The sequence below is a fragment of the Monomorium pharaonis genome, chromosome 4 (genome assembly GCF_013373865.1).
Source record: "Monomorium pharaonis isolate MP-MQ-018 chromosome 4, ASM1337386v2, whole genome shotgun sequence".
Taxonomy (NCBI): Eukaryota; Metazoa; Arthropoda; class Insecta; order Hymenoptera; family Formicidae; genus Monomorium; species Monomorium pharaonis.
Genome location: NC_050470.1, coordinates 15,051,763 through 15,071,571, shown reverse-complemented (window position 1 = coordinate 15,071,571; position 19,809 = coordinate 15,051,763). Strand labels below are relative to the sequence as shown.

Genomic DNA, 19,809 nt, shown 5'->3' with positions numbered 1-19,809 from the left:
TTGATTTATCAAGAAGGTTGTAGTTCGAATACCGAAAATGTTACACCTTCAGTTAAAGCTCTTAAAGCCTCTTATGCGATTTCAAATTTAATCGCAAAAAATTCCAAGCCGTTCTGCGAGGGAAAATTTATAAAGGAATGCCTCATCACAGCAGTAGAGTCATTTGGAAATTCATTGACTCTTGAAGAAGCTGCTAGCATTCCTTTAAGTGACAAAACAGTACAATCCCGAATAAGTGATATTGCTTCTTCTTTAGAAAATAAATTAAAATCTCTCTTAACATCTTGTTCCTTTTTTTCATTGTGCCTAGACGAAAGCACCGATAATCGACATGTAAGTCAATTGAGCATTTTTGTTCGAATCGTGCAAAACGATTTTTCACATGTCGAGGAGCTATTAGATTTCGTTCCATTGCATTCAAGAACAACAGGCTTGGATATTTTCAAAGCCGTTGATCAAACTTTAAAAAAGTTTGATACTAATTTTGTAAAATGTTCAGCTATCGTTACCGATGGTGCAAAAGCAATGATTGGCGCAAAGAATGGATTATTCGGTCAAATAAAGCAGCGAGGTTTAAAGTTCCCTGTCATTCATTGCGTAATTCATCAAGAAGCGTTATGTGGGAAAGTTGTGAAACTATCCACGGCAATGCAAACCGTGACAAAAATTAACAATACTATCAAAGGTGGTCAAAAATTTTTTAGTCATAGAAAGTTTCAGCAATTTCTCCAGGAACATAACGCAACGTACACAGATGTACCTCTATATTGTGAAGTTCGGTGGCTCAGTGCAGGAAGATGCTTAGAAAAATTCTTTGCAATAAGAAAGGAGATCTTCCTTTTCTTGCAAGAAAATTTTGCTGCAAAATATGAAGAATTCAAATCTTTTTTCGAGGATGTAAACTCGCTTTGCGAGCTTGCTCTCATAACTGACATGACAAATCATTTAAATATTCTTAATTTAAAGCTGCAAAAGACCAATCAAGTAGTTTCTCAATTAGTTAGTCATGTCGATTCTTTTCGTAGAAAATTAGAATTATTTAAAAGTCAATTAGAAAGCAATATTCTTCACTTTTTTCTGTCCTGCCAGATTCTCTTCGAAGAATACGGCACAGATTGTAATTTTAAAAAATATATAAATATAATCGATTCTCTAATAAATCAATTTGATAGGCGTTTCAATGACTTCGAAACGCTAAGAAATGATTTAATTCTTTTTGAGAATCCTCTCACTGTGCAAATCGAGAAACAAAGCCTAGACTTTCAGGCAGAACTTTGCGATTTGCAATATGATCTCTCTTTAAAAGCACGGTTAGAAAAGGGAATTGAGTTCTTCAAAATTTTAGACGCATCGTGTTATCCACGTCTCCGAAACTTTGGTCTTCGAATTTTCTCCATGTTTGGGTCCACATATTTATGCGAATGCTCATTTTCTAAAATGAAAAATATAAAAACAGAGAAACGTTCATCTTTAAGCGATGCATCATTGTCCTCATTGATGCGAATTAGTTCTTCGAAATTATCTGTGGATATACTATCCCTTGTAGAATCGTGCAAACGACCCAGAAGATCAAATGAAAATTAATACATTTTGAGTTCAATTTTCCTGCCAAGTCACATATTTTGTATCGTTTAGTGGAATAGGCCTATAGGAGAAACCACTTAAAAAAAAACGCGTCAACAATAGTACCTCTTGGGTGATGTGGAAAGCTATTGACAAAATTACAATTATTACATTATATTATACTATTGTCATTATATGTACATACAAATATGTTTATAGACATAAAAATAATATTAATAACTTTAATTGTGTGTAAAAATAAAAAAATTATTCACAGCGCAAGAAAAATTTTAATCACGCGAATTGATCCAGGCATATCTATCGCAGGACGCTCCTGAGACACAAGGCCACGCGCGCGATCGGCGGCTCGGCCGTCGAGCCTAGAGCGGTAGTGGAGTGGGGGCATAGCAGGCGGTGCCTCAGGAATCGAGGCGAAATGTGCAACTAATTCCGAGCACTGGTGTATATAATCAGTAATAATATAACAAGTGTACAAAATAATGAGTGAGTAATATTAGAGTTAGAGTTAAGGTAACGCAACATAATAAACTGCAGGTAGCAAATAATATAGAAATGAGTATATATAAAATAAGTATATGTAAAAGTAAGTATGTGTATAAATAAGTAGCATAAAATGAGTGTATATAAACTTAGTGCACTGTATAAAGCGTAAAGGAATACAAATGCAAAATGTACAAAATAGTGTGTGAGTAAAGTCAGAGTCATGAGCGCAAAAATAGAGACATACTATGGAAAAAAGAGTGGAAGGAAGAGATATCATGGCTACTGAGAATTTTAAGACGCGGATCTGAACAATGAGAGCTGACGCAGGTGGTCAAAGAGTTCCCGCTTAAAGATATTGTGCGAGGGGGATTCTCTTACGAGAGCAGGAAGTGTGTTCCAAAAAGTGGAGCCAGCATGGGCGAAGGAGAGTTGATAGGTGGTAGTACGGCAAGAAGGAAGAGCAAGGTCAGGGAGAGGTAAGCGGGGGAGGAAGCGAGGAGGAACATGAGGGCGGAATAGGGAGGCAAGGTAAGATGGAGATTCTGTTCGAATAATGGAGTGGATGAGACAGCCAGTGAGGTACATCCTGCGATCACACGCGGTCAGCCATCCCAGCCTATCATAGAGAGGCGTGACATGGTCGTCTCTGCGGAGGTCGAAAATGAAACGCACACAGCTATTCATGAGTCGTCGGAGTCTTAGCTTCTGTTGGCCTGTGAGGTCGGTGAAGACCGCAGCACAATAGTCAAGAAAAGGAAGGATGAGTGAGGACACCAGCCTAGCCCGAAGCGAGGTGGCGAGACTATTTTTATAGAGCTTAAGCTTCTAGAGGGCTCCGTTAATCTTTCTGGCTGAGTACGTGATGTGTTCGGACCAGTTTAAGGTGCTGGTGAGCATAATACCAAGGTTAACGGTCTGACTGACTAAAGCAATGGGTTTTCCATTAATCACAAGATTGCAAGCTTTGCAAGAGATTGCGAGAGAGAGAGAGAGAGAGAGAGAGAGAGAGAGAGAGAGAGAGAGAGAGAGAGAGAGAGAGAGAGAGAGTTATCTGTAGCATGTAATTCACCTTCTAAATTTTTTTACTTTTTACTTAAATTTTTAACCAAGCATGCTTTAATTGATGTTAATTAATTTTTATTAAATTTTATATTTAGATTTTTATCAATTTTAGTTTAGTCGATGAAGAATCACATTCTCATTTTTTATTATTCTACAACCAACAGCAAACAATTAGGTTCGAGAAGAAAGAATACATGTTCGTGCAAGTTCGATCTTGTCTCGTCTCTAACGGTTACTTCACATTCCGAATTCAAATTTTTACTCGTTACTTTTACATAAATTTTTATTTCAAAATGTTTTATAAATAATACTTAATTTTTATCAATTTTACATTCAATCTTTGTGATTTGATTTTTTATGTAGCTATCGTAGTGTAATTATTTAAAACTAAAAAATTTAAATAAAATTTTACTTTATAAAAATTTTATTTACGATTTCCCACCACTGTCTCATTTGCGTGCGCAACTTTTTATTACCTCACAAACAGAGGTGAGGGCATTTCCCGTGATGTAAACGCGAATTCATTTGATATTCTTCCTTCGAAGCGTCAACCTCGCGAACAAAAAGTTTTCCTCAACCCTCTCGAACTTTTGAATTGCGAGTGTGAGAGTTACGAGCCTTATTTCACTTACTGGTTTCAATCTGTATCTTTATACAACGCTGAAGAAGAAAGAACAATGGCCAACCAGCAACAAAGTGTTAATTATAACTCCTCGAACCAGGCGATTCACGATAATCTCGGAACGCGCAACTTCGACGAAGGAAAAAACGATAGGCTTCATATGCTGCTTACCACTACGTATGGGCTTAATAACTCGCATACGAAGAGAATACAAGTCGGATTACAATCAACGAAGAAGGGAGTCTTCGTTCCATTAATAAAATTAAGCGGTAACAACGCCGACGGTATTAATTTCGACGTCGACTCCTGGCTGCAATTTCAAGATCATACGGGTCTCATGAGTGAGTACTTGCGCGGTGATGGCAAATTAAAGCCGAATCCCGTCGGTATAAAAAACATCAACATCAGCTTCACCTCGGCCTATGGATCAAGATCCATTCTAATATCGTATAAGGAAACTGAAGAGGAACGCTCTTCGAAGGAAACCGTTGAAGATGCTGCAGATTCTTTACCGGTAACGAAGAAACGGAGACACTACTCTGTTGCAATAGTGATGCAGAAAACTACGTTCCAAGGATTGCTGAATGTGATCAAATGTGTCGACGCACATTTAGAACATTTAAAATTGTTAAGTAAAAGCGTCAATGTGTGCGCAACGCTTAATTCAAGAAATTGAACTTAAACTACCACTAAGTTATGTAGATTGCGAAATTATAAAATTAACAGTAAAAGGTAATCAGGAGGATATTGAACGCAATGTACGTACTCAAATTAACGATTTAACTTTCCTCGGCGTATATTTTAATATAATATTTTTGGAACTGATTACACTGCGTTGTAACGAAATTACTAATATAATTTTGTCAAAACGTAGAGCATAATTTTTTGTATAATTTTGGTCAGTCACAATGTATTTTTGTACAAAAAGTTTGCGTATTAAAATAAAACTATTTTTTACTCGTAACTCAGCATATTTCTTTTAGTCCCTTCCATAATGCATAGTTTTGATTTTTATAAAACTCTAAACATACAAGTTCCTGTTTGTGTCTAAAGTATTTCTGCATAATAGCAAAAGAATTTTCTTTTCAAAAGTTAATCCCGTCATATTTCTTTTTCTTTTTTCATGATACATAGTTGTGTCGGCTTTTGGCCGTTTCGGGCTTGTGCCCCACACACTGAATTTCCCGGCGTGATTTCTCGGGAAGGTGTGTTCGAAGAAATTTAGAGTCTTCTTATTTTGTACTTTATTGAGGAGGTAGAAATACACAAAAGAAAAATGATTCCGACTGATCGACGCGTTTTTTGTGGTTATGTAAAGTGAGCATGGCGAGGGTCGCTCACGATCTGCTGTAATGGAAGCGCGAGACCCCGAGCGGAAACGAAGACCGCCGAAAACGAACGACCGGTAGCGAAGTCGCATGGTAACACGAGCGTGAACGACCGGTCGCGGACGCGAACGAGCTCCCGATGGAATGATTTCGAGAGAAAAGGCGCAGGCGGAAATATCCTACAATGCCGCCCCCGTTGAAAGGATTCACTTTCAAAACGCATGAACGTAGCTGTTTATGTAGCATCTAAAACAAACGAATTCAATTACGAAGGTAAAAACTTAAAGCACAGAATGCGGAAATACAATAAAATCTGCTTAAAAGGGGTAACAAATGAGAAAATCTTCTGAATGTCGAGGTTACAAGACGGATAACTGACTCAATATAAAAATATACAGTCGACGCTTAAGTAGGCTAAAATACAGTTGGATATTAAATAACATGTCATGAATCTAGTGGCAAAATAGCAATTTTTGACAGGGGTCTAGTATATAGACCCCTTGCTGTACGGATAGTAGCGGTACGGACAACATTGTCGGCGCCCGGATGAATTTCTTCAACTCGGCCTAGTAGCCACTGGAGTGGTGCAAGGCCCTGTACTTGCAATAGTACCATTTGATTGAGCTTTAACTGCTCGCCCTTATTAATTTTCCATTTTGAACGTTCTTGGAGAGTATGTAGGTACTCTCGGCTCCATCTGTGCCAAAAATGTTGCCGCATTTGCTCGATTTGCTGCCAACGCACTAATCTGTTTTCATTAATATCGATTAGATTTTCGTAAGGAAAACTGTTCAGGGCGGTGCCAACCAAGAAATGACCCGGAGTTAAATAGGCTAAGTCGTTAGGATCAGCGCTTAGTGGCGTAATCGGACGCGAATTCAGAATCGCCTCTATTTCACAAAATATTGTCTGTAACTCTTCGAAGGTCAAAGGCGATCTTCCGACTATTCGATGTAAATGTAATTTTGCAGATTTTACTGCTGCCTCCCACAAACCGCCGAAGTGCGGAGAGTTGGGAGGTATAAATTTCCAGGAAGTTCCCTGGTCACGTAAAAAGAATTGAACACTAGTTTGAGTTTGTTCATTGCTTAGAAAATCAAAAAATTCCTTTAATTGCCTTTGAGCTCCGACGAAGGTGGTTCCGTTGTCGGAATACATACAACTCGGTTTTCCTTTACGCGACACAAATCGTTTGAGTGCGCCAATAAAGGTATCGCTGGTAAGGTCGCTAACGAGTTCTAAGTGCACTCCCTTTGTCGCGAAGCACACGAAAATGGCCAGATAGGCCTTATGACTACGGGCATTGCGTCGTTTCGATTCGCGTAGCAGAAAGGGACCGGCATAGTCCACCCCACAGTGGGAGAACGGTTTTGAAATGGTCACGCGACCTGCGGGTAGTGAACCCATTATGGCCTCCGAATAAATAGGATTTGTTTTGAAACAAGTTACACAATTTTTGATAATTTTTCGCGTAATTGATCGCATCGAGATTGGCCAGAACCGTTGTCTCACTGCCGCCATGGTGGCTTGTGTGCCAGCGTGTGCATTGCGCAGATGCTCCTGCTCTATTATACGTTTGGTTAATATGTGATTGCGCGGTAGTAAAATCGGATGGCGGATGTCAAAATTCAAATCTGAATTGTCTAGCCTTCCGCCCACTCGAATTAATCCATCTTTACCTATGAATGGAGAGAGGGACAAAATGCTGCTTGAAGAATTAATAACGTTGCCCTTGCATAACGCCCTATGTTCCTCTGCGAACGTCTGAGCTTGTACTACCTTGCACATGATGCACAGAGCTGATTGAGTTTCTTGGTGAGATATGAAATTGGTCGATGCAAATTTGCGATAAGGCTTAGAGAACCTTAAGCAATATGATAGAATGCGACATGCTTTGTTGAGAGTTGAGTGTCTATTAAGCAACTCATTTACGATGTTATTTTCGAAAACGGCGATGGCCGCATGGCATTGCCTTTGTTCCGGGAGGTTTTTTGTTGTGCGAACGAATTCACTGTTAGGCCAGAGCTCGTCGCTTTGTTGTAAAAAGGTGGGACCGTGCCACCATATTGATGAACTTGCTAGTTCACGCGGATTGAGTCCACGAGATAAAATGTCGGCAGGATTGTCCGAAGATTTGACGTGACGCCAACGTTCTGGGTCCGTAATGCCTTGGATTTCGCCCACTCGATTAGCCACGAAAACGGACCATTGTCGCGACGGTGAGGATATCCAGTTCAGGACGATTGTAGAGTCTGACCATAAAAACGTTTGCAAGTTGGTCAGGTCAAATGACGCGCCGATTTTCTTGATTAGTCCCGCTAGCAACAATGCTGCCGAGAGTTCAAGGCGCGGCAGAGATACAGCCTTGAGCGGTGCAACGCGAGACTTAGAAGTCAACAATTCGGTGCGATATTCATTTTTTTTGAATTGCGTACGCACATAGACGCACGCTCCATACGCCCGCTGACTTGCATCACAAAAGCCATGAAGCTGTATGGATAGCGGATCAGTAGTGAATTTAACGCAGCGCGGAATGGAGAGCTGATTGATAGTAGTCAATTGTGCTTTGAGTTCCGATCAGCGCGAATGGAGGTGTTGTGGAACCGACTCATCCCAGTGAGAGCCCAATTGCCAGAGTTCTTGTAAGATTAGTTTGGTCAAAACAATTACCGGGCCTAATAGGCCTAGCGGGTCGAACAATCGAGCCACCTCAGATAGAATTGTTCGTTTGGAAACTGTATCATGAGTGTCGCTATTTTTGTAAGAAAAAAGGAGTGTGTCTTTAGTCTGATTCCAATGAACCCCCAAAAGAGATGATTCTGAGTCCTTGTCGATTATAATAACATTGTTATTTTGATTGCTAAGGTCCGTCAACAAGTCAGGGCAATTGGATGCCCATTTGCTGAGCTCGAACCCTCCCAAGCGCAATAGATTAATGACCTCATCGCGAATTGTTTTGGCTTGATCAATTGTATCGGCTCCCGTGAGCAGATCATCTACATAAAAATCGCGTCCCACGGATGTAGAGCCACTCGGATATTTGCTTGAGTATCGTTCGGCTAGCCATTTGAGACACCGAGTGTCCAAATAAGAAGCGGAAGACGTGCCGTATGTAACCGTAACGAGTTCGTAAACCTTGACGTCGGAATTCGGATCGTCCCGCCAAAGAATGCGTTGGTAGCGCGTTTGCGAGGGGTGCACCTTTATCTGCCGATACATTTTAATGATATCCGCCGCGAGAACATAACGAAAAATGCGGAATCGGAGTAATATAGATAGTAGATCCTGTTGAACGGTTGGACCCACCATTAGTACTTCATTCAGAGAGGTGCCAGTAGAGCTTTTGCTCGAAGCGTCGAAGACCACTCTAATTTTGTTGGAACCCAGAGTAGGCTTGAAGACGCAATGATGAGGTAAGTAGAAGGATTTCGAATTATCATCGGATTGTTCGTCAATTTGCATCATGTGGCCTAATGCCAAATATTCATTTAAGAATTGAGAGTATTGAATTTTTAATTCGGGATCGCGTCTAAAACGCCTTTCTAAGCTATACAGCCTTTTCAGGGCAACGTCCCTTGACTCTCCGAGTTTGTCAAAACCTGGTTCCTTACACGGAAGCTTAACGACAAATCTGCCCTGCGGAGTTCGAGATAAGTTTTGCAAAAAGTGTTGTTCACACTGAGCCTCCTCAATCGTATGATTATTTGGATTTTCAGCAACGTCCTCGACTTGCCAGAAAAGCGATAATTGATCGCGTAATTGCGTGTTGGTCACGGTCGCGTGAAATGATTGTATGCGTTGTCCGGAAGTCGGTGAGCCGCTCAGTCGTCCGGCTAAGATCCACCCGAATCGCGTTTTTTGTAACGTCGGATGTGTTGGGGAGGCCCTAATTTGACCGACACAGAGCAAGTCCCAGAAGTGTTCCGCGCCTATTAATATGTCGATTTCTGATGAGATGTGGAACTGCGGATCAGCCAATCTCAAATTTTGCGGTATCTCAAATGCACTTCTTTTCATGGTAAAGGCGGGAAGTTTATTCGTTACTTGATCTGTGATTATACAATCGCTCGAAATGCTGAAGGCATTGGTACGTGACTGTAAACATACTGTTGTGGATTTAGACGATCTCGTGACTGTTTTGTTTACACCCGAGATCGAGATGTCGATTGAATTTGTTGGAAGTCCGAGTGCATCTGAGAACCTTTTTGATATGAAATTGGCTTGAGAACCGCTGTCCAGTAAGACGCGACAAGATTTGCGAGAGCCCTTGCTATCATATGCATAAACGACGGCAGTAGAGAGCATAACGCATTTGCCATCAAGAGAATGTGTGGAGTGCGTGACTACGGCAGCCGAAGAGCTGGTCGGGCTCGTTTCGGCGCCGCTTTCGGTAGCGCGATCGCGTTTTTCCCTTTCCTTTGTTTCGGCAGTTGCAAGATGAAGCAATGTATTGTGTTTCGCCTTGCAAACTCTGCAATTGCTTGATGGGCATTTATTTGAAGAATGATCAATGGATCTTAGACAATTGGTGCACAGTTTGCGCTTACGAATTTCTAAAACTCTTTGGGAGATGGGCAATGCTAAAAAATTTTGACAATAATATATGAGATGCTCTCCGTTACAAAAACCGCATTTAGATTTAATCGTCGCAGTACACGAAGACTGACGTTTCGTGTTGGATTGTGACTGCGTATTTTCATTTTTGGGAGAATTGACATCCGGTCTGCTAGCCGTCTCGAGAGTTTGACATCGATGTGTTATAAAGCCGAGAAACTGTTTTAAGGTGGGCAGTTCAGAACCCTTTAGCGACAATCGCCAATCGCGGAGAGTGCGCGCGTCAAGTTTGCGACTTAAAATTATAATTAATATATCATCCCATTCAGATGTAGGACGCTTTAGAGCCTGAAGGGCCTGAATGTGTGTCGTTGCGCCATCTGCGATTTGTCGCAGTTCGATAACATTTTCTCTTTTCATAGTTGCTAAATCTAAGATCGCGCTTATGTGATCCTGAACGATCACACGTTGGTTACAATAACGCTCTTGTAATAAGTTCCATGCCACCTCGTAATTTATGTCGGAAATTTCTAAGGAATTTATTAGCTTGAGCGCGCTGTCAAGAAGAGCGCTCTTTAGATAACGCAATTTTTGAACGTTACTGAGAGATTTGTTCTCATGCACCGTTGATTTGAAGGTATCGTAGAACGAAAACCATTCGTCATATTTTCCGGAAAATTTAGGAATGTCTAACTTCGGCAATTTTATTCTATCGGATTCCTGCGCTTGGTTCGCATCTAACGATGCCGGCGCGACCATGGCCGTACCGCGTGTCGAAATATTGAGCATTTCGCGAATTTTGGCCGACAAGGAATAGAACGCGTCTTCAAAGGTGACGCGGTGATTTGCTTCGGATTCGTCATGCATCTCTAATTTAGTTTGTACGATGTCATATTCGGTCCAATGGTTCTCCAATTTAATCTTACGTTCCTCAAATTGAGCCGCTACGGACGGTGTAACGGATTCGGCCGCTTCTACAAAATTGCGTATCCTCGTACATGATCCTAATATTGTTGCGCGACGCCTTTTGAGTGTGTTTACATCGTCGTTAGCCATGGCGAATAAATAGAGGCGAATTCACGCGATAAACAAAGATGGTTGGCAACGACCGTTGAAGAGTTAACCTTACCTCGCTCTCGATTCTACGCTCGCAAGCCCGAAGGCGGAAGCGTCGCAGGAATCGCCTGATGCCTTTGAAGAAGGAGGGGGTGGGGGAGTTCGTAAGAATCACTCGATGCTGTCGAAGACGAAGAGCGTCGCCGAAGTCGATTGATGTCCTCGTAGATGAGGAAGGTCGATCTGGAACTGCTGAAGCGCTCGATGACGGGCACGTTGTCGTGGATCGGCTCGTGCGCTTGACGACAGGAATATTGCAGGGAATCACCTGCCGTCCTTGTATGTTAGACGCGTCGCCGCAGTCTATCGATGCCCTTGTAGTAGTTGAGGAATGTCGCCGTGGCAATGCTGAAGCGCTCGACGATGGGCACGTTGCCGAGTATCGGCTCGTTCGTTCGGACAAGGGAAAGCGTCGTGGGAAGTCGTATGTCTTTGTAAAATCCCGACCGCACGCCTCCTTGCCGCGCAGATATTACTGTAATGCTTGTTTCTCGATCCTCCTCTATGGCGTCGATCGTCACGGCGTGCCGTGATGAAAAAGGCGCGTCCGGCTCGAAGGACCATATGTGTCGGCTTTTGGCCGTTTCGGGCTTGTGCCCCACACACTGAATTTCCCGGCGTGATTTCTCGGGAAGGTGTGTTCGAAGAAATTTAGAGTCTTCTTATTTTGTACTTTATTGAGGAGGTAGAAATACACAAAAGAAAAATGATTCCGACTGATCGACGCGTTTTTTGTGGTTATGTAAAGTGAGCATGGCGAGGGTCGCTCACGATCTGCTGTAATGGAAGCGCGAGACCCCGAGCGGAAACGAAGACCGCCGAAAACGAACGACCGGTAGCGAAGTCGCATGGTAACACGAGCGTGAACGACCGGTCGCGGACGCGAACGAGCTCCCGATGGAATGATTTCGAGAGAAAAGGCGCAGGCGGAAATATCCTACAATAGTTTTTGATTTTTTGAGACAGGAAATGTACAAGTTCCTGTTTATGCCTAAAGTATCTCTGCATAATAGCAAAAGAATTTTCTTTCAAAAGTTAATTCTGATATATTTCTTTTACTTCCTTCATAATACATAGTTTTTGATTTTTTAAGACTCGAAATATACAAGCTCCTGTTTGTGCCTAAAGTATCTTTACATAATAGCAAAAAGAATTCTTTTACAAAAGTTAAACTTTCTTATATTTCTTTGTTCAGCTTTCATAATAAAAAGTGTTTGATTTTTATAACTCATGAAAATCACTCTCTCCTGTTTGTTCCTTAAGTATCTACATAATAGCGAAAGATTTCTCTATCTTACAAAAGCACCTTTGTTCTGTAAGTCTGTTAACAAACCTGTTACAAAACATACACCTGTCCGAAAAGCAACCCCCAGCCGAGCAAGACTCCCGGATCTAAGATCTGACTTCCATCATTTGTCACTTCTGACATTTTTCCGAGGGACCGCTAGTCTCGAAATTTAAAAATCCAGTAGTATACTCAGGCAGCCAATCAAGGCTCGGGGCAGCCATGGAGTGCCAATCAAGACTCGGGGCAGCCATGGTGTATCCAATCATTACCCTCCGTTCAAAATCGTGACGACACAAACTCAAGCTACCCAATCAAGGCTCGGGGCAGCCATGGGGTATCCAATCAAAACGCACCGTTCAAATTCGTGACGTCACAGCGTCTAGTCTTCCCCACCAGGCCCCAGACGGGTGAAGGGGGTTAGGTTTGACACCAGTCGGAGGAAGAGTGGGGGTTAGGTTTTACATCAGGCCGAGGAAGAAGTTCAGGTTTGTTTTGATGCACCATGGCTGCCCCTGACAGGGGGGAAAGGGGGCAGACACTCCCCGCTGTGAGGGCGAGGAGTGGGGGTTTGTTTTGACGCCCCATGGCTTCCCCTATACTACTCGTGTACATTTTTATGTAAAATTTTTTGCTCTTTCTAATAAAAATATTTCCAATTCCCTTAAAATCAAAGATTTGGTATTTAAAATGATGATTCTTAAAAAAAATTCTGTTTTTTTATATCTTTCCCAAAGTTTATTTTAAAATGAATATTTTCATTGGAAAGAGCGGATTTTTTTACATAATATATATAGCTTTTGCTCTCAATGGTCAGAACCAAAATTAAATAAATAAACAAATTTTTTATTATTTTTAATTATATTTTCGTTCTTATTATTGATTTTTTATTAAGTCGTTGTATTGTGTGTAACATACCATTATTCTAAAAATATTTTTATTTGCTTACAAGTTTTGTAAGATAATATTACTTTATTTAAATATAAAATATATTGTTTTCTTCAATTCTTGTTGTCTATGGGTACGTTTTGGAGTTGGCGTTACGAATCAATAGAGCATGCTGCCATCAAATGTGCCGAGTGCTTCACGTAAGAATCGTTAAAGTGTATCGATATAGAGAGCATAACTTTTTATAACTTTTTTGCATCACTTTCGTTTTGAAATGGCATCAAAGTGCTCACAAAAAAAACTAAAAAATGTTTCCATCCTTTCAATTTGGATTCAAGTCGTAAGCAAAGCAAACAGAAATATTTTTACAGCCATGATACAATCAAAACAGTATCAAAGTTATCACGCAATAATTTCTTTGAATGACATGGTAGGATATGCTCATGCAAAAGTAATTTTATCATCTTTGAACTTTATAAAAATAAAAATAAATTGATGGCTGTACGACTTAATAAAAATTAATTATTAAAGACGAAAATATAATTAGAAATAGTAAATATAATTTGTTTATTTATTTAATTTTGATTCTAACCATTAAGAGGATGCTAAAGCCGTGTGTTTTACTGACATTCTGTTTAATCATTTAATTTCGAATTGAATTTACAGAATTGATAATCCTTTTATACTTTTAAAGTACGTACACAAATGAACCCAGGGACGATTAGATAAAGACCAAAAATGCAAAACATTTTTTAAAGTTTATTTGTTCATAAAAATATTTGCTTCAAAATACAAGTTATGTAGCTTATACTTACAAATGAATGGTGTTCCCGGGTTCGGAATAAATTGAGAAATAAGATTAGAATCGTCAAATTACAAGCCGTAAAAAAAAAATATTTTTATAATAAAAGCGCTTAAATGAAGAAAATTTTTGATCACATAAATATGTTTTTTTACGGCTTGTAATCGTAATTTGACAAATATAGTCTTATTCCTTCTATTTTAAACTGCAAGACATCATTTATTTGTAAGTATAAGCTATATAACTTGTATTTTAAAGCAAATTTTTTCATGAACAAGGATAAATAATGATTCTGCATTATCGACCTCAATCAAGTTTGATGGGCAGTTTAGCATCCTCTTAAGAGCAAAAACTATAAACTACATATATTATGTAAAAAAATCCGCTCTTTCCAATGAAAATATTCATTTTAAAATAAATTTTGGGGAAGATATAAAAAAACAGAATTTTTCTCAAAAATCGCAATTTTTAATTGTTAGCGCGTCGAATGGAAATGGCAGGAAGTTCCAAATAACGTATCGCACACGTAATAGGTTTTAGTCAATATTTAATGATTCCAATTTTAGCGTGGTTATTACAAGAGAGAACGAGGGATTCGTCTCTGAGATCAAAAAAGGGGGTACACACACTGGTTAGGTAGATTAAAAAAATGCGTGTCCTTCCATAAACTGGGACGCCACCTGTAAGACAACTAGCGCCTCCGTAGTTAGTTCCGGCTAGTCATAGGAACGTACCCGACAATGCTCCAACATTAATACTTTCTTTAATTTTAAGGAAACTGAAAATATTTTTATTGGAAAGAACAGGAAATTTTACATAAAAATGTACACGTTTGAGAAAAAAAACAGAAAAGAAAAAAATTTTGGGAAATTTACTTCAAAGCATTGTCCAAACGCGACATGTCAAAGAAATGACAGCAGCGCTCCCACTAATCCCGTGGGTTTAAAAAAATTCAGGTTGTTTTAACTTATTTTGACGAATATTTTTCTGCAGTTTAAACGAAATCGGTGACTATGATTTCAAATTTCATATGTGGATTCCGTGAAATGACTCATATACTTCTTTCTATTTTCCATTTTTTTCCACATTGTTTTCAATTTTCTTCTCTTTTTTAAAATGCATTTTTTATTAGATTTCCTTTATAAATTTTTAACATCCTTTTTATACTTTTTATTATATTTTATTTTTGCTTTTTTAAAAAAATCCTAAATTTTTTAAAGGGTATAATAATCTATGTATAATATTTAACACTACGTAAGTTTAAAACAATACTTTCTTTTTTTTATATTATTATTTTAAGATTTTTTGAATTTTCTATTTTTGTAAATCTTTATATAATTATTCTTCTATCAATTTTAAATTTAATTATTTTTTTAATTATTTTTTTTTTCTTTTAGAAATACCTTTTTTTTTTAAATTTATGAAAATTTTTTTTAAATTATCTTAATTAAAATTTTAACTTTTTTTTTAGAATTAACTTTCTTTTTGAATGATTTTAAAAATTTTTTTAGACAAAATATTTTTTTTAACTTGTATATTTTTTTGTATTCATCTAAAATATTTTTTTTTTAATATATAAACTCATTTATTTTATATGTTATTCTTAATTCCAGATTTTTACTTTCTTTTTTTTATATACGGATTCTTTATTAAAAAAATTTAAACATTTAATTTATTTTTAAAATTTACTTTAAGATTAAATTAACAAATGACTTTCTTAATTATATTTTATTTTTTTTAAGGAATATATAATAATTTTTAAAATTTTTTTTAAATTTATAATTATAAGATTTTCTCCCAAAAACATCTGAAAAGTCATTTTTGAAAGATTTTTAAAAATATTAAAATTACAATAGATCTAAGATTTAAATTTTTTTAAATGAAAATTTTGAAAAAATTTATTATTGTATTTCTAAAAGAAAAAAAAGGATTTTTTTAAATAAAGATATTAATTTTTAAATTTAGTAAAGTTATAATTATTTCAAGGTTTTTCTTTAATTAGGATATTTAAAAAATCTTTAAATAATAATCTTTATAAAAGGTTAGTATTGTTCTTAACTTACGTAGTGTTAAATATTATGTTGAGTATTCAAGCACTCGCGTGGCGCGTAAGATACGTAACATCCTTCGTGTGGCGGACAATCGCGAGTATCGATATACAGTGGAACCCCGCGTTAGCGAACTGTTCGGGGCTCTGGTCCGCTAACGCGGGGTTATCTTCTATTGCTTGGTTTCACTCCCACTCCGTGAAATTCAGGGACGTAACGGTATTGCCATCTAACCAGTTAATGTTTACGTTTAAGACTAAATGTATTCGATCATAAAATTGCAAGCAGAGCGTCTCAGATTAAGTCAATCGTATCTATAGCCGTCCGAACAACTCACATCTCGTACCTCTAAATTATATTCCCGAATATTTTATATTCCCTACACTTCTAATTTATTATTATTTTCTAACACATAATTTATAAATAAAATATTATCAAATTAGAAATCCAGCTTTGATTGCAATCGGAGTTCCTTTTTTTATGTGATTGCATTTATACAATTTATTTTAAGTTAGTGTTGGCTATTTTATTTACATATGCGTGAATTTTTCAAATAAAAATTTATATAAAAATATATTTTTATTTATCTTACATGAATAATATTTTGAAACAATTTTTTGAGACAATTTTTAATGACCATGTAGACAAAATAATAAATTCTTAAATTTAAAAAAATATTAGCCATTTCTTAGTCTTAAATGAATTAATTACACATTAAAATCTTGCACAAATCTTTAAGAATACGTTGTAACTGCTTACATACTACGTGACTGCATTGCTATCCCCACACACGCTACTCATGTGGGCCGAGTGCATATGGAGGGGATAGTTTCCGTTAACGCGGAGTACGCTAACGCAGGGTTCCACTGTGCTGCACTTTTGATCCTTTCGTGCACTCTACTCGACTCTAAGTCGATCGCTATCGCGTATAACACACACACGTTTTTATAATGTAACGTTCGTGTAAGCTGTTCGTGTTACAATAAAGTCCTCGTGATATCGTACCAAAACGTAATCATCACTGCGGTTATTTCCACCGCCCTATCCTGCCCAATATATTATACAGGGTGTCTGGTATTTTTTTATGGGATGTTTATGAGCAGGTAGAGCGCATGAAACTGAACAGAAAAGTCCTTACCGTTTTTCCATTTTCGCAATAGTTAACAAGTTAGTGACTTGTAAAATTTTCTGTATTAGCCCGGCCTACCGGCAAATGCAAGCGTGCTGAGCGCCCGGCCGCGGCGGCCGCCCCTCCCCAGCGCTTGAACCTTGAGATTGCTAGGCGCGCGGGGGGAGTTGTTACAACAAGCGACAATGGCTACGCACAAGCGTAACGCTAAATTCTTTCTTTGAGTTATGATAGTTCCTTACGTTTTTTAATGAAAATAAAGTGTTCTAACGACAAAAAGTATGTGTGTACGTGTACATAGATGTGTACAAAAAATATCAGTTTTAATGCTAAAGTGATTACTAAATTTATTTTTTTAATAAATAACAATTATTTTTAATAAAAAATATTTTTTTGGTGATAGTCTTAAACGTCGTAAACGGTCATTATAAATTTTAAAAGAAGCTGTTATCATATGCTCGAAACAAAATTTATGCTTCTTCAAAAAACATTAGAAAATTTTATCGATTAAAATGGAAATGACAACCAAATAAAATGTTTGTTTCAACTTTATATTCTTAATTAAAATTTGAATAACTAGGATATTTATATTTTTAATAAAATTAATCCTTGTACATACATACGCGAGCTAAAGAATAATCACTTTGTGACAGGAAAATTGATTATGCCTTAGTTCCGCGATTTTATATCACTATTACTATTTACGCTGATTACTATACACGTCATGTAAAAAAATATGATTCTAGTTTAAAAAAAATCAATTATTCACTTTTAATTGTATTTTTTTAAATAATTATTTTACCTTTAATGACTGAAAATAGTATTCTGTTGATAATAAACACCACACTTTACATAAAACAAATAATGTTTAACATTTTCGTGTATGTACACACACATACACACACACACACACACACACATTACAAACTAAAATTTTCTTAAATTAAATAAATATTGTTTATAAGTTTCAAACATTTAATAAATTCATATATTCGTAAATTTACACGGAGAAAATTTTATAGTAAAATTATGTATGATTTTATTATTTATGATAGTAACCACGAACTGTAAGGAGAAATTTCAGAGAATTATATCATATAAGTAGTGTAAATATTGTCGTAATTTGATGAAAAACATAATAAAAATTTTCATAATTCCTCCTTGGCCCACGTTTACTATTTACCATAGTAATTTTTACCATAAAGTTTTTTCCGTGTATTATAAATTTATCACAAGGATTAATTTTATTAAAAATATAAATATCTCAGTTATTTAATTTTTAATTAAGAATATAAAGTTGAAACAAACATTTTATTTGCTTGTCATTTCTATTTTAATCGATAAAATTTTCTAATGTTTTTTGAAGAAGCATAAATTTTTTTTCGAGCATATGATAACAGCTTCTTTTAAAATTTATAATTACAGTTTACGACGTTTAAGACTATCATGAAAAAAATATTTTTTATTAAAAATAATCGTTATTTATTAAAAAATAAATTTAGTAATCACTTCTTTAAGCATTAGATCTGATATTTTTTGTACACATGTATGTACACGTACACACATACTTTTTGTCGTTAGAAAATTTTATTTTCATTAAAAAAGGTAAGGAACTATCATAATTCAAAGGGAGAATTTAGCGTTACGCGTCGCTTGTGCGTAGTCATTGTTGCTTGTTGTAACAACTCCCCCCGCGCGCCTAGCAATCTCAAAATTCAAGCGCTAGGGAGGGGCGGCCGCCGCGGCCGGGCGCTCAGCGCGCTTGCATTTGCCGGTAGGCCGGGCTAATACAAAAAAATTTACAAGTCACTAACTTGTTAACTATTGCGAAAATGGAAAAACGGTAAGGACTTTTCTGTTCAGTTTCATGCGCTCTGCCTGCTCATAAAAATCCCATTAAAAAATACCAGACACCCTGTATATAGTTTTTTATACCCTTTTCAAAAATTTTATTTTTTTTTAAAAAAAGCATTAAAAAAATATTCAGATATTTTATTATTAAAGAAGATTATTAAAAATGTTTGAAGTTTATAATGTAATTCTTTATAAAATCCATTTCTTAAAAAATTTTTTGAAAAATGATTACTTTTTTTTTAAATACATTATACAAATGTTAGAAATAAATCTTTTCAAATGTAATTATTTATTTAAAAAAGAATTTCGTAATTTTATTTTATTTTTTTGTTAAAAGAATATGTATAATTATATTTATTTTTTTCAAATATATCGAAATTTATTTTAAATTCCTTTAAAAAAGTTTTTCCCCAGAAAACATCAAAAAAGTCAATTTAGACACAATTTTAAACAAACTAAAATTAAAATTGATCTTTTTAATTAAATTTTAGATTAACTCAATAGAAAAATTTTACTAAAATATTTCTTAGTGTTAAAAATGTTAAATTTTTTAAAAAAGAATTTATTAAATTTAAAATTGGTAAAGGAATAATTACATAAAGGTTTTCCAAAATTTGTATTTTTCTTCTTTAAATAATAATAATCTATAAAACTTGAAAGTATTTTTTAAAACTTACGTTTTTGTTACGTAGTATTTATAAATTTTTAAACCCTTTAAAATTTTTATTTTTTTAAGAAAAACCATTTATTAAATTTTCAAAAATAATATTAAAGAAGTATTAAATAAATTTTTAAAGTTTATAAAGGAATTCTTAAAAATATGCATTTCTTATAAAATTTTAAAAAATTTTTAAACTATTTTGAAAAAAAAAATTATTATATTTTATTTTGTTAAAGGAATATAATTATATTTAATTTATCCTAAATATGGTAATTTATTTTAAATTCATTTAAAAAAGTTTTTCCTCCAAAATCATAAAAAAAGTCAATTTAGAATGTTTTTAAAACAAACTAAAATCAGATTTGATCTTTTTTATAAAATTTTAGATTGATC

The 19,809-nt window shown here is 36.1% G+C and overlaps 1 protein-coding gene across 1 annotated transcript; it reads right to left on the bottom strand.

Moving 5' to 3' along the window:
• Positions 1-5,523: 5,523 nt before the first annotated feature.
• LOC118645343 lies at positions 5,524-10,689 on the bottom strand. Its single transcript, XM_036286216.1, has 2 exons — positions 7,750-10,689; positions 5,524-7,569 (listed from the first exon to the last, which is right to left on the bottom strand). Exons 1-2 carry the CDS (start codon positions 10,687-10,689, stop codon positions 5,524-5,526), a joined length of 4,986 nt encoding a protein of 1,661 aa, XP_036142109.1.
• Positions 10,690-19,809: the final 9,120 nt, after the last annotated feature.

Excerpts from the sequence above, each read along its gene's own strand:
- LOC118645343 (XM_036286216.1), bottom strand. The coding sequence starts at position 10,689 with ATGGCTAACGACGATGTAAACACACTCAAAAGGCGTCGCGCAACAATA. Across the intron at positions 7,570-7,749 it reads CGCTAGGCCTATTAGGCCCG|CTTCATGGCTTTTGTGATGC; the intron begins GTAATTGTTTTG and ends CTATCCATACAG.